Genomic DNA, 20,524 nt, shown 5'->3' on the forward strand with positions numbered 1-20,524 from the left:
TGGGGGGTCAGGGGGGTAATGGGGGTGGGGTAGTGGGGGTGGGGGTAGGGGTGGGGGGTAGGGAGGGTAGTGGGGGTGGGGGGTGGGGAGATGGGGTAGGGGAGGGGGGGTAGGGAGGTAGTGGGGGTAGGGGAGATGGGGTAGGGGTGGAGGGGGTAGGGGGTAGAGGGGTGGGGGGTCAGGGGGGTAATGGGGGTAGGGGAGATGGGGTAGGGAGGGTAGTGGGGGTGGGGGGTCAGGGGGTAATGGGGGTAGGGGAGATGGAGTAGGGGTGGGGGTAGGGAGGGTAGTGGGGGTGGGGGTAGGGGAGATGGGGTAGGGGTGGAGGGGGTAGGGGGTAGAGGGGTGGGGGGTAATGGGGTAGGGGAGATGGGGTAGGGGTGGGGATAAGGAAGGTAGTGGGGGTGGGAGTAGGGGAGATGGGGTAGGGGTGGAGGGGGTAGAGGGGTGGGGGGTCAGGGGGGTAATGGGGGTAGGGGAGATGGGGTAGGGAGGGTAGTGGGGGTGGGGATAGGGGAGATGGGGTAGGGGTGGGGGGTAGGGAGGGTAGTGGGGGTAGGGGAGATGGGGTAGGGGTGGGGGGTAGGGAGGGTAGTGGGAATGGGGATAGGGGCATGGGGGATAGCCCCACCCTGTCATCCGTGTAAATCATACTCAGGTGAGGCCAAGGTGACACAGATTGCCGATCCCTGAGCCTCCTGTAGGATTAGAACATCTCTATTCTACTTATAATAAAATCAGTTTGAATAATGAAGTTCAACATTCATGTATGTGTTAAACAATACAAGTGTCTGTACATTAATATAGGTATTATATTATACAAGTTTCTGTACATTAATTTGGGTGTTATCAATACCAAAGGAAGAATCCAAGTTTACATGTATTATTATTTTTTTCCTCAAAAATTTAAATTTAATTTTCCTCCACATTGCAACATCTCCTTCAATCTAACCCCTCCCAACATGGAACTGCTCATATCCATTTGACTTCCAATGTTCCTAGAATCTCCAGCTTACGGCTTCCTATGCATTATTATCTGATCATAGAAATTACAGAGCAGACGAGGCCATTCAGCCCGCGTCTGCACCGGCCCTTGGTCAACCCATCTCACTTTCTGGACACTAAGGGAAATTTATCCTGGCCAATCCACCGAAGCTGCACGTCTTGGGCTGTGGGAGGAAACCCACGCACACACGGGGAGGATGTGCAGACTCCGCACAGACAGCGACCCGAGGCCGGAATAGAAACCGGGTCCCTCGCGCTGTGAAGCAGCAGTGCTAACCACTGTGCTGCTGTGCCGCCCAGATTTTTCAATATAATTAATTCTCCGAATGTTAGCAGCGATGATGTGGTAGGAGCGGGGCCGGAGCCAATCTGTCCGGAACCAATCTGTCCGGAGCCAATCCGTCCGGAGCCAGTCGGGCCGGAGCCAATCCGTCCGGAGCCAATCCGTCCGGAGCCAATCAGGCCGGAGCCAATCCGTCCGGAGCCAATCCGTCCGGAGCCAGTCGGGCCGGAGCCAATCCGTCCGGAGCCAATCAGGCCGGAGCCAGTCGGGTCGGAGCCAATCCGTCCGGAGCCAATCCGTCCGGAGCCAATCAGGCCGGAGCCAATCCGTCCGGAGCCAATCCGTCCGGAGCCAATCAGGCCGGAGCCAGTCGGGCCGGAGCCAATCCGTCCGGAGCCAGTCGGGCCGGAGCCAGTCCGTCCGGAGCCAATCAGGCCGGAGCCAATCCATCCGGAGCCAGTCGGGCCGGAGCCAATCCGTCCGGAGCCAATCTGTCCGGAGCCAGTCGGGCCGGAGCCAATCCGTCCGGAGCCAGTCGGGCCGGAGTCAATCCGTCCGGAGCCAGTCGGGCCGGAGCCAATCCGTCCGGAGCCAGTCGGGTCGGAGCCAATCCATCCGGAGCCAGTCGGGCCGGAGCCAATCCGTCCGGAGCCAGTCGGGCCGGAGTCAATCCATCCGGAGCCAATCCACCCGGAGTCAATCCATCCGGAGCCAATCCGTCCGGAGCCAATCCGTCCGGAGCCAGTCGGGCCGGAGCCAGTCGGGCCGGAGCCAGTCGGGTCGGAGCCAATCCATCCGGAGCCAATCCGACCGGAGCCAATCCGTCCGGAGCCAGTCGGGCCGGAGCCAGTCGGGCCGGAGCCAGTCGGGCCGGAGCCAATCCATCCGGAGCCAATCCGTCCGGAGCCAGTCGGGCCGGAGCCAGTCGGGCCGGAGCCAATCCATCCGGAGCCAATCCGTCCGGAGCCAGTCGGGCCGTAGCCAATCCGTCCGGAGCCAATCCGTCCGGAGCCAATCCGTCCGGAGCCAATCCGTCCGGAGCCAGTCGGGTCGGAGCCAATCCGTCCGGAGCCAGTCGGGCCGGAGCCAATCCGTCCGGAGCCAATCCGTCCGGAGTCAATCCGTCCAGAGCCAATCCGTCCGGAGCCAATCCGTCCGGAGCCAATCCGTCCGGAGCCAATCCGTCCGGAGCCAATCCGTCCGGAGCCAATCCGTCCGGAGCCAGTCGGGCCGCAGCCAATCCGTCCGGAGCCAGTCGGGCCGCAGCCAATCCGTCCGGAGCCAGTCGGGCCGGAGACAATCCGTCCGGAGCCAATCCGTCCGGAGCCAATCCGTCCGGAGCCAATCCGTCCGGAGCCAGTCGGGCCGGAGCCAGTCGGGCCGGAGCCAGTCGGGCCGGAGCCAATCCGTCCGGAGCCAATCCGTCCGGAGCCAGTCGGGCCGGAGCCAATCCGTCCGGAGCCAATCGGGCCGGAGCCAGTCGGGCCGGAGCCAATCCGTCCGGAGCCAATCCGTCCGGAGCCAATCCGTCCGGAGCCAATCCGTCCGGAGCCAGTCGGGCCGGAGCCAGTCGGGCCGGAGCCAATCCGTCCGGAGCCAATCCGTCCGGAGCCAATCCGTCCGGAGCCAATCCGTCCGGAGCCAGTCGGGCCGGAGCCAGTCGGGCCGGAGCCAGTCGGTCCGGAGCCAATCCGTCCGGAGCCAGTCGGGCCGGAGCCAATCCGTCCGGAGCCAGTCGGGCCGGAGCCAATCCGTCCGGAGCCAGTCGGGTCGGAGCCAATCCGTCCGGAGCCAATCCGTCCGGAGCCAGTCGGGTCGGAGCCAATCCGTCCGGAGCCAGTCGGGTCGGAGCCAATCCGTCCGGAGCCAATCCGTCCGGAGCCAGTCGGGCCGGAGCCAGTCGGGCCGGAGCCAATCCGTCCGGAGCCAATCCGTCCGGAGCCAATCCGTCCGGAGCCAATCCGTCCGGAGCCAGTCGGGCCGGAGCCAGTCGGGCCGGAGCCAGTCGGGCCGGAGCCAATCCGTCCGGAGCCAGTCGGGCCGGAGCCAATCCGTCCGGAGCCAGTCGGGTCGGAGCCAATCCGTCCGGAGCCAATCCGTCCGGAGCCAGTCGGGTCGGAGCCAATCCGTCCGGAGCCAGTCGGGTCGGAGCCAATCCGTCCGGAGCCAATCCGTCCGGAGCCAGTAGGGCCGGAGCCAGTCGGGCCGGAGCCAATCCGTCCGGAGCCAGTCGGGCCGGAGCCAATCCGTCCGGAGCCAGTCGGGCCGGAGCCAATCCGTCCGGAGCCAGTCGGGTCGGAGCCAATCCGTCCGGAGCCAATCCGTCCGGAGCCAGTCGGGCCGGAGCCAATCCGTCCGGAGCCAGTCGGGTCGGAGCCAATCCGTCCGGAGCCAGTCGGGTCGGAGCCAATCCGTCCGGAGCCAATCCGTCCGGAGCCAATCCGTCCGGAGCCAGTCGGGTCGGAGCCAATCCGTCCGGAGCCAGTCGGGCCGGAGCCAGTCGGGCCGGAGCCAGTCGGGTCGGAGCCAATCCGTCCGGAGCCAATCCGTCCGGAGCCAGTAGGGCCGGAGCCAGTCGGGCCGGAGCCAATCCGTCCGGAGCCAGTCGGGTCGGAGCCAATCCGTCCGGAGCCAGTCGGGCCGGAGCCAATCCGTCCGGAGCCAATCCGTCCGGAGCCAATCGGGCCGGAGCCAATCCGTCCGGAGCCAATCCGTCCGGAGCCAATCCATCCGGAGCCAATCCGTCCGGAGCCAATCCGTCCGGAGTCAATCCGTCCGGAGCCAATCCATCCGGTGCCAATCCGTCCGGAGCCAATCCGTCCGGAGCCAAACCATCCGGTTCCCATCCGTCCGGAGCCAATCCGTCCGGAGCCAGTCGGGCAGGAGCCAGTCGGGCCGGAGCCAATCCGTCCGGAGCCAGTCGGGTCGGAGCCAATCCGTCCGGAGCCAGTCGGGCCGGAGACAATCCATCCGGAGCCAATCCGACCGGAGCCAATCCATCCGGAGCCAGTCCATCCGGAGCCGATCCATCCGGAGCCAATCCGTCCGGAGCCAGTTGGGCCGGAGACAATCCATCCGGAGCCAATCCGACCGGAGCCAATCCATCCGGAGCCAGTCCATCCGGAGCCGATCCATCCGGAGCCAATCCGTCCGGAGCCAATCTGTCCGGAGCCAGTCCATCCGGAGCCGATCCATCTGGAGCCAATCCGTCCGGAGCCAATCCACCCGGAGTCAATCCATCCGGAGCCAATCCGTCCGGAGCCAGTCGGGCCGGAGCCAATCCGTCCGGAGCCAATCCGTCCGGAGCCAGTCGGGCCGGAGCCAATCCGTCCGGAGCCAATCCGTCCGGAGCCAATCCGTCCGGAGCCAATCCGTCCGGAGCCAGTCGGGCCGGAGCCAGTCGGGCCGGAGCCAATCCGTCCGGAGCCAATCCGTCCGGAGTCAGTCGGGCCGGAGCCAATCCGTCCGGAGCCAGTCGGGCCGGAGCCAGTCGGGCGGAGCCAGTCGGGCCGGAGCCAGTCGGGCCGGAGCCAGTCGGGCCGGAGCCAGTCGGGTCGGAGCCAATCCGTCCGGAGCCAGTCCGTCCGGAGCCAATCCGTCCGGAGCCAGTCGGGCCGGAGCCAGTCGGGCGGAGCCAGTCGGGCCGGAGCCAGTCGGGCCGGAGCCAGTCGGGCCGGAGCCAATCGGGCCGGAGCCAATCCGTCCGGAGCCAGTCGGGCCGGAGCCAATCCGTCCGGAGCCAGTCGGGCCGGAGCCAGTCGGGCCGGAGCCAATCCGTCCGGAGCCAGTCGGGCCGGAGTCAGTCGGGCCGGAGCCAATCCGTCCGGAGCCAATCCGTCCGGAGCCAGTCGGGCCGGAGCCAGTCGGGCCGGAGCCAATCCGTCCGGAGCCAATCCGTCCGGAGCCAATCCGTCCGGAGCCAGTCGGGCCGGAGCCAATCCGTCCGGAGCCAGTCGGGCCGGAGCCAGTCGGGCCGGAGCCAATCCGTCCGGAGCCAATCCGTCCGGAGCCAATCCGTCCGGAGCCAATCCGTCCGGAGCCAGTCGGGCGGAGCCAGTCGAGCCGGAGCCAGTCGGGCCGGAGCCAGTCGGGCCGGAGCCAGTCGGGCCGGAGCCAGTCGGGCCGGAGCCAATCCGTCCGGAGCCAGTCGGGCCGGAGCCAATCCGTCCGGAGCCAGTCGGGCCGGAGCCAGTCGGGCCGGAGCCAATCCGTCCGGAGCCAATCCGTCCGGAGCCAGTCGGGCCGGAGCCAGTCGGGCCGGAGCCAATCCGTCCGGAGCCAGTCGGGCCGGAGCCAGTCGGGCCGGAGCCAATCCGTCCGGAGCCAATCCGTCCGGAGCCAATCCGTCCGGAGCCAGTCGGGCCGGAGCCAATCCGTCCGGAGCCAGTCGGGCCGGAGCCAGTCGGGCCGGAGCCAGTCGGGCCGGAACATGTGACTCCTGGAGCTGGGCGTGGATTTTCCTCGTCAGTTTGAAGTCGTGGAGCTTGGCCGCCTTCACCTCACTCTCTGTAAACAGCTACTGACCTGAATAACCGTGTAATCCTTAATCTAGTTGGTGGTTGGCAGCTTTTGTCCACCTTTAATTCTCCTTGAGAAGGTGGTAGTGAACCCAATGAGGTGTAGATCCCTCCACCGTGCTGTTGGGTAGGATTTCCAGATGATGACTGAGAGACGCTGCAGGAACAGGGATATGGGGCTGGATTCTCCGTCCTGAGAGACGCTGCAGGAACAGGGATATGGGGCTGGATTCTCTGTCCTGAGAGACGCTGCAGGAACAGGGATATGGGGCTGGATTCTGTGTCCTGAGAGACGCTGCAGGAACAGGGATATGGGGCTGGATTCTCTGTCCTGAGAGACGCTGCAGGAACAGGGATATGGGGCTGGATTCTCCGTCCTGAGAGACGCTGCAGGAACAGGGATATGGGGCTGGATTCTCTGTCCTGAGAGACGCTGCAGGAACAGGGATATGGGGCTGGATTCTCCGTCCTGAGAGACGCTGCAGGAACAGGGATATGGGGCTGGATTCTCCGTCCTGAGAGACGCTGCAGGAACAGGGATATGGGGCTGGATTCTCTGTCCTGAGAGACGCTGCAGGAACAGGGATATGTGGCTGGATTCTCCGTTCTGGAGACGCTGCAGGAACAGGGATATGGGGCTGGATTCTCCGTCCTGAGAGACGCTGCAGGAACAGGGATATGGGGCTGGATTCTCCGTCCTGGAGACTAAGTCCCCACACAGGCATGAAAACGGATGAGTTTTACGCCAGGGAAACTGAGGCAAAATGGCCACCGATTTCCTGTTCTGGGGGTGGGGGCAGCTAGCAGTCAGGCAGCGTAGAGCTCCCAGATCTCACTGCCAATCCGGCCTGGAGAGTTGCCGGGTCCGTGGCTGTGCCGTGCTTCATGGCGGATGTCACTTGTGGACCCGTCCCATGAAATAGTCCCCCTCTGCGGCTGGCTTCTGTGCCCTGGACCACCCCACCATAGTGCCCCCAACCCCGAACAATGCCCCCCCTGCCCGCGGATCGGCCCTCCCCGACTGTGGCGGCGCTGGACTGAGTCCGCAGCTCCCACGCTGAGTTCCCGACGGGTAAGACCCGTCCCACACCATCGGGAACTCGGCCAGTCGGGGGCGGAGCATCGTGGGGCGGGACATTGTACCGAGGCCGTGGATACGGCATGAGGTGCACTCCGAGAGTACTCCGAGAGTACGGCGCTTTTCAGGGGGCGGAGCCTCGTGAAAGCGGCGCCGCCCCGATTATGGCATCATCGGGGATTCTCTGCCCTGTTGCCGAACCCGATTTCGCCGTCAGGATCGGAGAATCCAGCCCATGGTTCCAAGTCACCTTCTGACAAAATTCCACTTTAATGCTACCTGGACACCTCTACAATTCCAGCTTGTTTGTCCATCTTTCAACAAATATAATGAGGTCTGGAGTCTAGGGGAACCCAAACTGAGCATTGGTGAGGAGGTTATGAGTGGGTCAGTGCTGCTGTATTGTCAATGACATCACTTTGCTGATAATTGAGAGTAAATTGATGATTGTTTGAATTGGTGACTCTGCACAAAGATTGTACAAGTTTCCAAATGTTATTGTACAAATTATACTGTGGTCAGGTCTACCACCTCTCTGCCTTTCCCAATTCCATCTGACCCACACCCACCCCGGCTCCCTGTTAATATCGGGATGTGAAGACATTCCTAAATCCAGAGCCTGAATCAAATCAAAAGGATTTTGCAAAAGTTCCAGGTTATCCAAATAAGAATTCAACTCCCACTTTACATCACACAACCAATCAGAATTTATCGTGAAATAAGATGATCCAATCAGTTAAAAAAATGGATCTAATCTTCAAAGTAAATGGATAATTTGCCTGTTGCCTCAAATAGAATCTGGTCAGTCTGTAATTTACCTTTTGAGCTGATTTTCAATTGGATTTTGTTCATCAGGCCCAGATGAAACCAACCTGGGCACAAACAAGGACGGAAGCAGCAACCTGACCGTGCCATTGGGCAAAGTCTGCAACTCCAAGGAAGTATTAATCAGCACGGTTACGATTTCAAATGGAGGGATGATTCCAAAGCTGACGGCAAACACGATTCGCTCTAAATCTTCATCCAGAACAAAATGACCTGAAAAGCAAGTCCACATTTTCTCATTTCAAAATTTCTTTATCAAAGTTAATATTTCACAAAGCTGAAAATAATGCACAAAGTATTTCTGAACATTTAACTGAATATAATGGCTGAGATTGTGCCTCTGGCTGCTGGGGGTTGGGGGGGAGGGGAAGGGATGGGGAGGGAGGGAGAGTCGTGCCCTGGACCGGTGGGTACTAACCGTCATTGCCACTGCGGCAAGGCAGTCATCTGGCTGCGCATTGTACCCCGTAAACATGCAGAGTGCCCACGGTCTTATGGGTGCCCCCCCATGCCACACCCCAGGAGCCCCTAGATACCAGCACAACCAGTGGCCCACCAGGTGTTGACACCCCTCAGTGCACCCATCCCAGGCGCTGCCCCACTGCGGGGGGGGGGGGGGGGGGAGTGTGGAGTGTGCAGAGTACAGCCCGAACAACAGACGCCTGTACCGTGGTCCTTGCCACCCACCCTGCCACTGACCATCAGGGCAGATGCCCCACCAATGCCCACCGAGCCCCACCTGCCCACTGCACCCCGCACCCATCCATCCTGCCCCCGCACAGGTGGGTAAAACCTGTGCGTCGCACCCAGGACCCGTGTAAACGGGGATTCTCCGTGGAGAAACCAGCCCCATGGTTTGCCTTCTGAAATCCAGACCAGGTTGTCCAACAGCTTTCTCCTGGCACAGTTGGGAGATGTTCACTCCCCAGTGTCTTGTCTCCAAATACAATACAATTAACTAGCCTAAAAGTTAAAAGCTTCGCTACCTTACAAGACCTCAGTTGTTAAGCAATCGCTGCTGGTGTATTTACTCTTCACTCTGTAACCCCCTCTAAGCACAATAAAACACAGTTGAAATTTAACCAACCCCCACACATACACACATCTTTGTTCAGCATGAAACTAACTTTAGGTTTTACCCTTCAAGGTACAAAATCATTAATTTAGTCACACTTAAAACTATACCTTAGTTAGAATGTTTACCAATACAAATATAAATCCCTTAAGATTATCTTTGTCGGTCCCTTAGGATGTCATTGGAATTCATTCTGTATTTTTAAAGATGCACTTTGCTGACCTCTGACCTTACTGTCTGCTCAAAACAGCAATTTTACATCAGAACCCAGGGAGAAAAGTGGGACTTTGCCGGATAAACGCCAGCGGTAATTCTAACTGCCCAGCCATTCCGTTTCCACCAGGTGGGAGAGATGACTGTCACCTGTTGGTGACATCAATTCAATAGGAACATAAAAATTAATGTGACTGAAAGCCCCTTAGAAAGATAAGACTTTACCCCAAATAGCAGATTAAACGAGAGATAAAGGGGGGATTCTATGATCCTGAGGCTACATGTTGACGCCGTCGCGTTTCTCAATGGCATCAACACGGCCTCAGGATCAACAATTCTGGCCCCTACAGAGAGCTAGCAAGGCACTGGAGCAGTTCACGCCGTTCCAGCTGCTGATCCCGGCGTGGACTGGGCGCCGCGGGGCCCGCGCAGTGCCTTCCTTTTCCGCGCCAGCCCCGACGCAACATGGCGCAGGGCTACAGGGGCCAGCGCGGAAGATTGGAGGTGCCGACCCCAAGAGGCTGGCCCGCCGATCAGTGGGCCCCGATCGCGGGCCAGGCCACATAGGAGGTCCCCCCCCCCGGGTTGGACCCCCCCCCTCCCCCACCACAGGCCGTCCCCCGACCCTTCCACACCGAGGTCCCGCCGCCAAGAGCAGGTGTGGACAGCGCCGGCAGGACTCAGGTCTTTTACACCGGCCGCTCGGTCCATCCCGGGCCGAGAATTGGCAGGTGGGCAGCGTAGAACGGCCCCTGACCGGCGACGCGCCAACGGTGCCGATTCTCCACTCTGCGGAGAATCGCGTCCCGCCGTCGGGGTGGCGTGGCTTGATTCGCGCCAGTCGCTGGGATTCTCCGGCCCAGCTGAGAGAATCCCACCCAAAGTTTCTTGAGTGAAGATTTGGAAAGATCAAAACGTGAGTTAATTTGGGAAATTTGTTTTGGGTATCTGCCCACCCAGACTGTTTTTACCCTTTGGTGAATCATAGAATCTTAGAATTCCAACAGTGCAGAAGAAGGCCATTTGGCCCATCGAGTCTGCACTGACCCACTGAAAGAACACTCTACCTAGGCCCACTCCCCTGTTCTATCCCTTCAATCTCACCTAACCAACAAACTAGGGGCATTTTATCATGGCCAATCCATCTAACCTGCGCATCTTCGGACTGTGGGAGGAAACCGGAGCACCTGGAGTGTGATGATCCACTGTGTGCACCTGTATTAGGGGATGTAAGGTAGGACCTGCACTACAGGTTCGCCGGTAGCCCCTGCTGGCTTGCTCCGCCCACAAGGAGCCGTATAAATATGCGTGTCCTCCTCTGATCTGCCATTTGGCCAGCTGCAGCAGGAGGCCACGCATCTGACTGTAATAAAGCCACAGTTGTACCAATCTGAGTCTTTCGTGCAATTGATCGTGCATCACAGAGGAAACCCACGCACACACGGGACAAAGTGCAAACTCCACACAGTCACCCAAGGCCAGAATCGACCCCAGGTTCCTGTTGTTGCGAGGCAGCAGTGCTAATCACTGTGTCATGATAGGGGGGGGGTAGTGGTGGAAGGATTGCAGAGCTGATTGTCAGCCTATTGAACCATGTCCATGGCAAACAGACTCTGGTGTTTGAATCAAACCCAGAGCTTCAGGTGCAGAGATAGCAACACTACCACTGGGTCACAAGACTTCCTTCATTTGGGAATGATCAATATATAAAGTACTCAACTGTTGGAGTTGGGATGGAGCCTTGACAACGTGTATCCGGAAAGTTCCAGTTTCCATCTGTTACATCTGTTGGCGGCACTAAATCCTTGGCTGGGTTGGCAACACAGCTGCTAAAAGAGGCTCAGGATTGGGAAATGCCAGCCAAAAGCTTTCCAATGATTGGCATTGCCAAGTATGAATACATTGGTATCAAATGAGAATAGGATGGGGTTTAATTGTGCTACCGTCTAACAGACAACCAACACGTACTGGCTGACCAACAAGATTCCATTCATGGAGCCAAATCACTTGACCGATGAATTTAAATTTTAAAAACAGTCTGCACCTTGAAGAGATGAGGAGAGAGGATGGAGAAGCAGCTTCCTGCATTTCTCAATCACATTCCCTACAGTGTAGAAAATTGGGATTGTAATAATGTGATCCACTCAATAAAAAGATGATGTGAGTAACTGAGAAATACGATTGAAATGTTGCTTTAAAATCATAAATCAACAAAATAAATACTTCACAAGCCTTTACCTTGGCCACTCTGGGAGGTTCCGGATGAGCTCGTACAACAGTCAAAATTACAATAATCTATTTTTGCTTTGTCCTTCAGTTGAACTGTTAAAATACGTCCAGAAATCATTGCTTCAAATCCAACAACAGTGGTGAATTCATCCACGGGATAAATAAACAGGGCTGGAAGAAAACACATCAAATAGAGAGTGAGGTCAGTGTTTGCAATTCCCTTAGCTCGTTAACCATTCCTTCAGAGTGGTCAGTGTTTACTATTCCCCAATGGTCAGTGTTCCCCATTCCCAATGGTCAGTGTTCCCATGCCCAATGGTCAGTGTTTCCTATTCCCAATGGTCAGTGTTCCCCATTCCCAATGGTCAGTGTTCCCCATGCCCAATGGTCAGTGTTTCCTATTCCCAATGGTCAGTGTTCCCCATTCCCAATGGTCAGTGTTCCCCATGCCCAATGGTCAGTGTTCCCCATTCCCAATGGTCAGTGTTCCCCATTCCCAATGGTCAGTGTTCCCCATTCCCAATGGTCAGTTCTCCCCATGCCCAATGGTCAGTGTTTCCTATTCCCCAATGGTCAGTTCTCCCCATTCCCAATGGTCAGTGTTCCCCCTTCCCAATGGTCAGTGTTCCCCATTCCCAATGGTCAGTGCTCCCCATTCCCAAAGGTCACTGCTCCTCATTCCCAATGGTCAGTGTTCCCCATTCCCAATGGTCAGTGCTCCCCATTCCCAATGGTCACTGCTCCCCATTCCCAATGGTCAGTGTTCCCCATTCCCAATGGTCAGTGTTCCCCCTTCCCAATGGTCAGTGCTCCCCATTCCCAATGGTCAGTTCTCCCCATTCCCAATGGTCAGTATGGGGAGGATGGGCTGTGGGGAAGGGGGCTGTGGGGGAGGGGGTTGAGGGGAGGGGGCTGCGGGGGAGGAGGTTGCAGTGGAGGAGGCTGCAAGAGAAGGAACTGTGGGGGAAGGAGCTGTGGGGGAGGGGGCTGCGGGGGAGGGTGCTGCGGGGGAGGGGGCTGCAGGGGAGGGGCTGCGGGGAGGGGGCTGCGGGAGAGGGAGCTGCGGGGGAGGGGGCTGCGGGGGAGGGGGCTGCGGGGGAGGGGGCTCCAGGGGAGAGTGAGCTGTGGGGGAGGGTCTGCGGGGGAGGGGGCTGCGGGAGAGGGAGCTGCGGGGGAGGGGGCTGCGGGGGAGGGGGCTGCGGGGAGGGGGCTCCAGGGGAGAGGGAGCTGTGGGGGAGGGGCTGCGGGGGAGGGGCTGTGGGGGAGGGTGCTGCGGGAGAGTGGGCTGTGGGGGAGGGGCCTACGGGGAGGGGGCTGCGGGGGGGCTGTGGGGGAGGGGCTGGAGGGGAATTTATTGGATGTTTTAGAGATAGTTTCTTGGAGCAATATGTTGTGGAACCAACCAGGGAGCAGGCTATGCTGGATTTGGTATTTTGTAATGAGGAGGGATTAACTAATGAACTCATAGTTAAGGATCCTCTCAGGAAGAGTGATCACAGTATGGTAGAATTTCAAATTCAGTTTGAGAACAAGAAACTGGGGCTGAGTACCCGGGAGTACCCGGCGCTGAGTATCCACCGCCTCAGGCCACTGCCTGAAGCCCACTCCATGATGCTCCGTCCCCGGCTTGCCAAATTCCCGACAGCGTGGAACTCTCATGGTCCCACCATCTGGGATCCTCACGGGTGCCTGCGGACTCAGTCTGTGGTTGCCACAGTCAGGGGAGGGCTGATTAGCGGGCAGGGGAGGCTTTATTCGGGGCTGTGTGCGAAAGGTCAGGGGCGGGTGAGCGGCCAATGCAGGTACTTTTTCTGGTGGTTCAGGTCCGTGGGCTGAGTCTGCCATGGAACACGGCGCGGCAGCTGTAGGCTACCGTCGTGCGCATACGTGGCCTCTGACCCTGAAGTGTTGGGGGGCATATCGGTAGCTATAGCTGCGAGCTCTACTCCGGCTCCCTGCTACCCCCAGCAAAACAGGGAATCTGTGGCCATTTTACACCAGTTTTCCTGACATAAAAGGCCACAGTTTCCACAATGGTCTGGGAACATAGTCCCAAAAACGGAGAAGCGAGACCCTGGAGTCCCATATTCTGGAGTTAACCCAATATAATTACTTTAGCACGAGGATAGATTTGTCCCCAGTAGACTGGGCAGGAAGACTAAAAGGCAGGACAGTTAATGAGCAATGGCAGTTGTTTAAGGCAATATTCATTCCTCCCAACTAAAATATGTTCCCAAGAGGAACAAAGATTGTTAGAGGCGGAAAAACATCCATGACTGAGCAAGGAAGTTAAAGATAACATAAAGACAAAAGCGAAGGAGTACCATATTGCAAAGGCCAATGGTAGGCTGAAATATTCGGAAACTGAAGATCAACAAAGGGTTACGAAAAATGTAATTAAAAGAGCAACGGTAAATTCTGAAAGCAAACTAGTGCAAAATGTATACTTGGCGAGCAAAAGCTTCTATACGTATATAAAAGAGAAGAGAGTAGCTAAAGTGAATGTTGTCCCTTGGAGGATAGGACCAGGGGGTTAATATTGGGGAACACAGAAATTGTGAAGACGCTAAATCCATGTTTTGCCTCAGTTTTCATGGTGAAGGATACTCGTACCATCCCAATAGTAACAGGTAATGCGGAGGTAATAGAAAGGGAGGAACTTAGAAAAATCTGCATCAATATTGGAAAAGTATGGAGAAAATTATTGGGAAGACAGACAAGTCCCCAGGGCATGATGGCCTACATCCTATAGTCTTAACGGACGTGACAGCGGAGATAGTGGATCCACCGGTTATAATAGTCCAAAATTTCCTGAATGTGGAAATGTTCCAGTGTATTGGGAACATGCTAATGTAACGCCCTTATTCAAAAAGGGAGGGAGGCAGAATGTAGAAAATTACAGGCCAGTTAGTTTAACATCTGTTGTTGGAAATTTTTTAGAATCCATTATTAAGGAAGTAACAGGACATTTGAAAAGTCAAAACACAATTCATCAGAGTTAGCATCATGGCATTATGGCATTATGGCATTATGGCATTATGGCATTATGGCATTATGGCATTATGGCATTATGGCATTATGGCATTATGGCATCATGGCATTATGGCATTATGGCATTATGGCATCATGGCATTATGGCATCATGGCATTATGGCATTATGGCATTATGGCATTATGGCATTATGGCATTATGGCATTATGGCATTATGGCATTATGAAGGATAAATCATTGTTTGGCTAATTTTTTCAGAGTTCTTTGAAGAGGTAACAAGCAAAGTGGATAATGGGGATCCTGTAGATGTAGTATATCTGGAATTCCGGAAGGTGCCGCAGAGAAGGTTAATTAACAAGGCGAGATCACATGGCATTGGGGTAATTTATTATCTTGGATAGAAGACTGGCTGACGGACAGAAGGCAGAGAGTCAGGATAAATGTGTCTTTTCTGGTTGGCAAGGTGTGACTGGTGGAGAACTTCCTGTGACTGAGCAGTCGCACATCAGGTGGCTGTCCCCCAGAATATTAGGCACTTTTGGACAAATTTAGCCCGAGAATTCAGACTTATTCCACCCACAAACAGAAAAGGAAGAGAAAAAGCAAAAAAGAGAAAAAGAGTGATACGCCAGCGTGGAAGCTCAAGAGGCCTCGGGGAAGACAGAAGGTGGAAAAGGGCAGGAAAAGCAAGTCAATCGGCGGAACCACTAGGTGAGGGGTCCCCAGCCATCCCCAAGAGAGGGAGACCAATGACCCAAACAATGGGTCTCCACCCCCCCTCCCCCCTTCAACCTGGAGAGTGATGGAAGACATTCCCGACCAAGGAATTGACCGCAATGAAGGAGGAAATTAAAGTGGAGTGCCAGGTGGCGGTGATGGAGGTGTGGTTGCCATGCAGACGGTGGAATGGGGAAGAAGCTGGGGCTCTGTGGAAGACAATCCAGGAGCTTGAAAAGGTGTCAACTGGCCAGAGTGACAGGATTGAACTCTGGAAGCCGAGATAAAAAGGTTGGTGGCGACCCAGGGGAGCCTGAAGGGGAAAGTCGGGGATCAAGAAAACCTGTCTCGGTGCCAAATCATTCGAATAGTGGGCCAGCCAGAGGGGATAGAGGGCAGGGACCTTACAGACTCTGTGGCCCAGATGCTGGACAACTTAGTCAGGAGAGAACCGTCCCCAAACCGCTGGAGATCGACAGGGCACACAGGTAACTCCGACCGAAGCCAAGGCCACGGAGCAGCCAAGGGCGATAATCGGCAAACTACACAGGTGCCAGGATCTGGAGAGGATCCTGCGGTGGGCGAGGTAGACGAAGAAGAGCAGTTGGGAAGAACACAGAATACGGGTGTATCAGGGCATTGGGGCAGACCTGGCAAAGCATTGGGCAGAGTTCAATCAGGCAAAATCGGCCCTGTACAAGAATAAAATAACTAGGCTCTTGGTGACATTCCAGAAGAAAGAACATTATTAGTACTCTTCCAGGAGCTTCATGGTTTCTTTCAGGCCATTCCGTGGGTCTGAAATGTAGAGAAGCAGGTCATCTGCATAGAACAAGACTCTGTGCTCTCTGCCTCCTCTTTGGATTCCCATCCAACCTCTTGCGTCTGGCAGGACGATCGGCAGTGGGTCAATTGTCAGGGTGAACAGGAGTGGGGACAGTGGGCATCACTGCCGTGTACCTCTGTGCAGCTGAAAGTATTCAGAGCTGATGGTGTTGGTCGAACTCTCGCCTTGGGGGCTTTATACAAGAGTTTCACCCAGTGAGGTGAACCCCATCCCTAGTCCAAACTGCTCTAATACCTCAATGAGGTATTTCATTCGACTTGGTCGAAGGCCTTTTCTGCGTGCAGGGAGATGATCACCTCTGGTGTTCTCTTCCCGGATGGGGCCAGCATCATATTAAGCAATCGTCTGATGTTTACAGTTAGCTGTCTATCCTGGACAAAGCCCGTCTGGTCCTCTGCGACCACTTCTGATATACAGTTCTTCAGTCTCCTGGCCAGGACTTTTACGAGTATTTTCACGTCCACATTGAGCAGCGGAATGGGTCTGTATGATATGCATTCCGTTGTGTCTTCGTCTTTTTGGGTATCAGAGATATGGTGGCCTGAATTAGTGTAGGAGGCAGGAGGCCCATCGCCAGTACGTCTGTGAACATCTCCCGTAGGTGTGGAGCGAGAGCTGGTGCAAACCTTTTGTAGAAGTCCGCCATAAACCTGTTGGTTCCCAGCATCTACCCCGCCTGCATGGAGCTGATGCTCTCCATGACTTCTCCCAGTTCTATTAGTGGTTCCAGCTCCCCCTGTCTGTCATCCCCCATGACTGGAGCAAAGCCAACTCCACCTCTTCCTGTGCAAGATTAAGCTTCACGCAGTTTAAAGTGGTGCACAGAGCTCAACTAACTAGAGCCCGAATGAACAGGTTCTTACCAAAGGTGGAGGATAAATGCGAACAGTGCCAGGGAGGCCCAGCCAACCACACCCACATGTTCTGGGCCTGTCCCAGACTTGTCGGGTTCTGGACAGCCTTCTCCGAGGCAATGCCCAAGGTTGTGGGGGTGAGAGTGAAGCCATTCCCGAGAGTGGGAGTCTTCGGGGTCTTGGGCCAGCCAGAACTACACATGGGGAAGAGGGCCGAGGCCTGGCTTTCGCTTCCCTAATCGCACACCGGAGAATCCTGCTTGGCTGGCGATCGGCAGCACCGCCCACAGCTGCAGACTGGCTCGCTGACCTCTCGGAATTTCTCCACCTGGAGAAGATCAAATACACCCTCCGAGGGTCAGACGAGGGATTCCACAAAGGGTGGGGGCCAATCATCAGCCTGTTCCAGAGCCTGCTCGAAGCCAACAACAAATCAAATGGGGGGGGGGGGGGGGGGGGGGAACACATGGGAACCACCAGGGCCACAGAAAGCAGACAGGAATGGGGGGGGGGGGGGGTAACAGGAGGGGAGAGACCCAAGGAGAGACCAGGAGGAAACCCAGGGAGAGATCAATATGGGGACCAAAAGGCCCCTCACAAAGTTCGAAGAGCAAAACAAACAACAAAACGACAAAACGGTGAAGTGAAGGGCCTAAGATAGGACCCAGAGACAGTGGGAAGGGCGGGGTGTCAGGGGAGAAACAAAGGGGGGTGGAGAGGGGTTACCGAAGAGGAACAATGTTTAAATTGTAAATAATAACCATTGCATTCATCTCCTGTACAGTGTAAAAATGTAAACTTTAATTCAAAATTTTTTAAAATAGATGTGACTATTGGGTACCACACGATTCGGTCCTCAGGAGCCAATTATTTACAATCTATATAAATGATTTGGATACAGCGATAGAAGATACTGTAACCAAATTTGCAGATGACACAAAAATAGGTGAGAGTAAGTGCAATGAGGAAATAAACTGACAAATGGTTATAGATAGGTTAGGAGAGTGAGCCAAAATGTGGCAGATAAAGTTTAACGTGCATAAGTTTGAGGTTATCCATTTTGTTCAGTAAAATAGAAAGGTAACACAGACTCATAGAAGATAGGAGCAGGAGGAGGCCTTTGGCCCTTTGAGCCTGCTCTGTCATTCATCACCATCATGACTTCATCCAACTCAATATCCTAATCCTGCTTTCTCCCCATAGCCTTTGATCCCATTTGCCGCCTGTTGAATTTATTCAAAGTTTAGCATCAACTACTTCCTGTGGTAATGAATTCCACAGGCTCACCACTCCTTTGGTGAAGAAATGTCTCCTCATCTCTGTCCAAAATGGTTTACCCTGAATCCTCAGACTGTGACCCCTGGTTCTGGACACACCCATCATTGGTAACATCTTCCCTACATCTACCCTGTCTAGTCCTGTTAGAATTTTATAAGTCTCAATGCGATCCCCCCTCATTCTTCTGAACTCCAGCGAGAACAATCCCAACCTAGTCAATCTCTCCTCATATGACAGCCCCGCCATCCCTGGAATCTGTTTGGTAAACCTTCGCTGCTCTCCCTCGAGAGCAAGAAAATCCTTCCTCAGAGAAGGAGACCAAAACTGTACACAATACTCCAAGTGTGGCCTCACCAAGACCCTGTATAATTGCAGCAACACATCCTTGCTTCTATACTCAAAACCTCTCGCAATGAAGGCCAACATACCATTAGCCTTCTTTACCGCCTGCTGCCCCTGCATGCTTACCTTCAGCGACTGGTGCACAAGGACACCCAGGTCCCGCTGCACACTCCCCTCTCCCAATTTACAAACATTCAGGTAGTAATCTGCCTTCCTGTTTTTGCTTCCAAAATGAATAACCTCACACTTATCCAAATTATACTGCATCTGCCATTGGTTTGCCCACTCGCCCAACCTGTCCAGATCTTGCTGTAGGATCCCTGCATCCTCGTCACAGTTCACCCTCCCACCTAACTTAGTATCGTCTGCAAACTTTGAGATGTTACATTTTGTTCCCTCATCCTAATCATGAATATATATTGTGAATAGCTGGGGTCCCAGCACCGATCCCTGTGGTACCCCATTAGCTACTGCCTGCCAATTTGAAAATGACCCATTAATTCCTGCTCCTTGTTTCCTCTCTGCCAACCAGTTTTCTATCCACCTCAATACATTTCCCCCAATCCCATGTGCTTTAATTTTGCACAATAATCTCTTATACAGGAATTTGTCAAACGCCTTCTGAAAGTCCAAATATACCACATCGACTGCCCCCCCCCTCCCCCCCCCTTGTCAACTGTACTGGTTACCTCTTCAAAGAATTACAACGGATTTGTCACGCATGATTTTCCCTTCATAAATCCATGCTGACTCTGACTGATCCTGCCACTGCTTTCTAAATGTTCCGCTATAAAGTCCTTACAGTGCTGAAGGAGGCTATTTTGTCCATTGAGTCTGCACAGACCCTCTGAAACTGCACCCTACCGAGGTCCATGCCCCCACCCTATGCCAGTAACCCCATCTAACCTTTGGATACTAAGGGTAATTTATCCTGGCCAATCCATCTAACTAAGTATCTTGGATTGTGGGAGGAAACCGGAGCACCCGGAGCAAACCCACACTGACCCAGGAAGAAAGTGAAAACTTCACACAGTCACCCGAGGCTGGAATTGAACCTGGAGCCCTGGCGCTGTGAGGCAGCAGTGCTAACCACTGTAGCACCCATTCAGTCTGGCACCAGCTCTCCAAATGAACATCATGACTCAGGTTTGTGGAAACTGTTCCAATCATCCACCCCAATGTTTATGTTCCACTCTGATGACCTCCCTGAAATTCATCCTGAAATCGACCATGGATATCAATGGAAATAAGGGAGAGTATCAAATTAAAGGAAAAAACTTGCAAAAGATTAGTGGAAGACTAGAGGACTGGGAAATCTTTAGGGGGCAACAGAAAACTACTAAAAAAGCTATAAAAAAGAGTAAGATAGATTATGAGAGTAAACTTGCTCAGAATATAAAAACAGATAGTAAAAGTTTCTGCAAGTATATAAAACAAAAAAGAGTGGCTAAGGTAAATATTGGTCCTTTAGATGATGAGAAAGGAGATTTAATAATGGGAGATGAGGAAATGGCTGAGGAACTGAACAGGTTTTTTGGGTTGGTCTTCACAGTGGAAGACACAAATAACATGCCAGTGACTGATAGAAATGAGGCTATGACAGGTGAGGACCTTGAGACGATTGTTAGCACTAAGGAAGTAGTGATGGGCAAGCTAATGGGACTAAAGGTAGACAAGTCTCCTGGCCCTGATGGAATGCATCCCAGAGTGCTAAAAGAGATGGCTAGGGAAATTGCAAATGCACTCATAATAATATACCAAAATTCATTCGACTCTGGGGTGGTCAAGATGTAGTGGAAATGAGCAAACTTGACACCACTGTTTAAAAAAGGATGTAGGCAGAAAGCGGGTAATTATAGGCCAGGGAGCTTAACTTCGGTAGTAGGGAAGATGCTGGAATCTATCATCAAGGAAGAAATAGCGAGGCATCTGGATGGAAAGTGTCCCATTGGACAGAAGCAGCATTGGTTCATAAAGGGCAGGTCATGCCTAACTAATTTAGTGGAATTTTTTGAGGACATTACCAATGCGGTAGACAACAGGGAGCCAATGGATGTGGTGTATCTGGATTTCCAGAAAGCTTTTGACAAGGTGCCACACAAAAGGTTGCTGCATAAGACAATGATGCATGGCGTTAAGGGTAAAGTAGTAGCATGGATGGAGGATTGGTTAATTAATAGAAAGCAAAGAGTGGGGATTAATGGGTGTTTCTCTGGTTGGCAATCAGTAGCTAGTGGTGTCCCTCAGGGATCAGTGTTGGGCCCACAAT

The 20,524-nt window shown here is 54.6% G+C and overlaps 1 protein-coding gene across 2 annotated transcripts in view; it reads right to left on the minus strand.

Annotated features, from left to right (window-relative positions):
- vwa5b1 (von Willebrand factor A domain containing 5B1) overlaps positions 1–20,524 on the minus strand; it is a 218,079-nt gene that overhangs the window by 180,671 nt on the left and 16,884 nt on the right. For both annotated transcript variants that reach the window (XM_038773086.1, XM_038773085.1), the window contains 2 exons: positions 11,235–11,396; positions 7,702–7,921 (listed from right to left, as the gene is read on the minus strand). In XM_038773086.1, the coding sequence (XP_038629014.1) occupies positions 7,702–7,921; positions 11,235–11,396 (382 nt within the window). The remainder of the gene's footprint in view (positions 1–7,701; positions 7,922–11,234; positions 11,397–20,524) is intronic.

This window comes from Scyliorhinus canicula, chromosome 16 (assembly GCF_902713615.1).
Source record: "Scyliorhinus canicula chromosome 16, sScyCan1.1, whole genome shotgun sequence".
Classification (NCBI taxonomy): domain Eukaryota; kingdom Metazoa; phylum Chordata; class Chondrichthyes; order Carcharhiniformes; family Scyliorhinidae; genus Scyliorhinus; species Scyliorhinus canicula.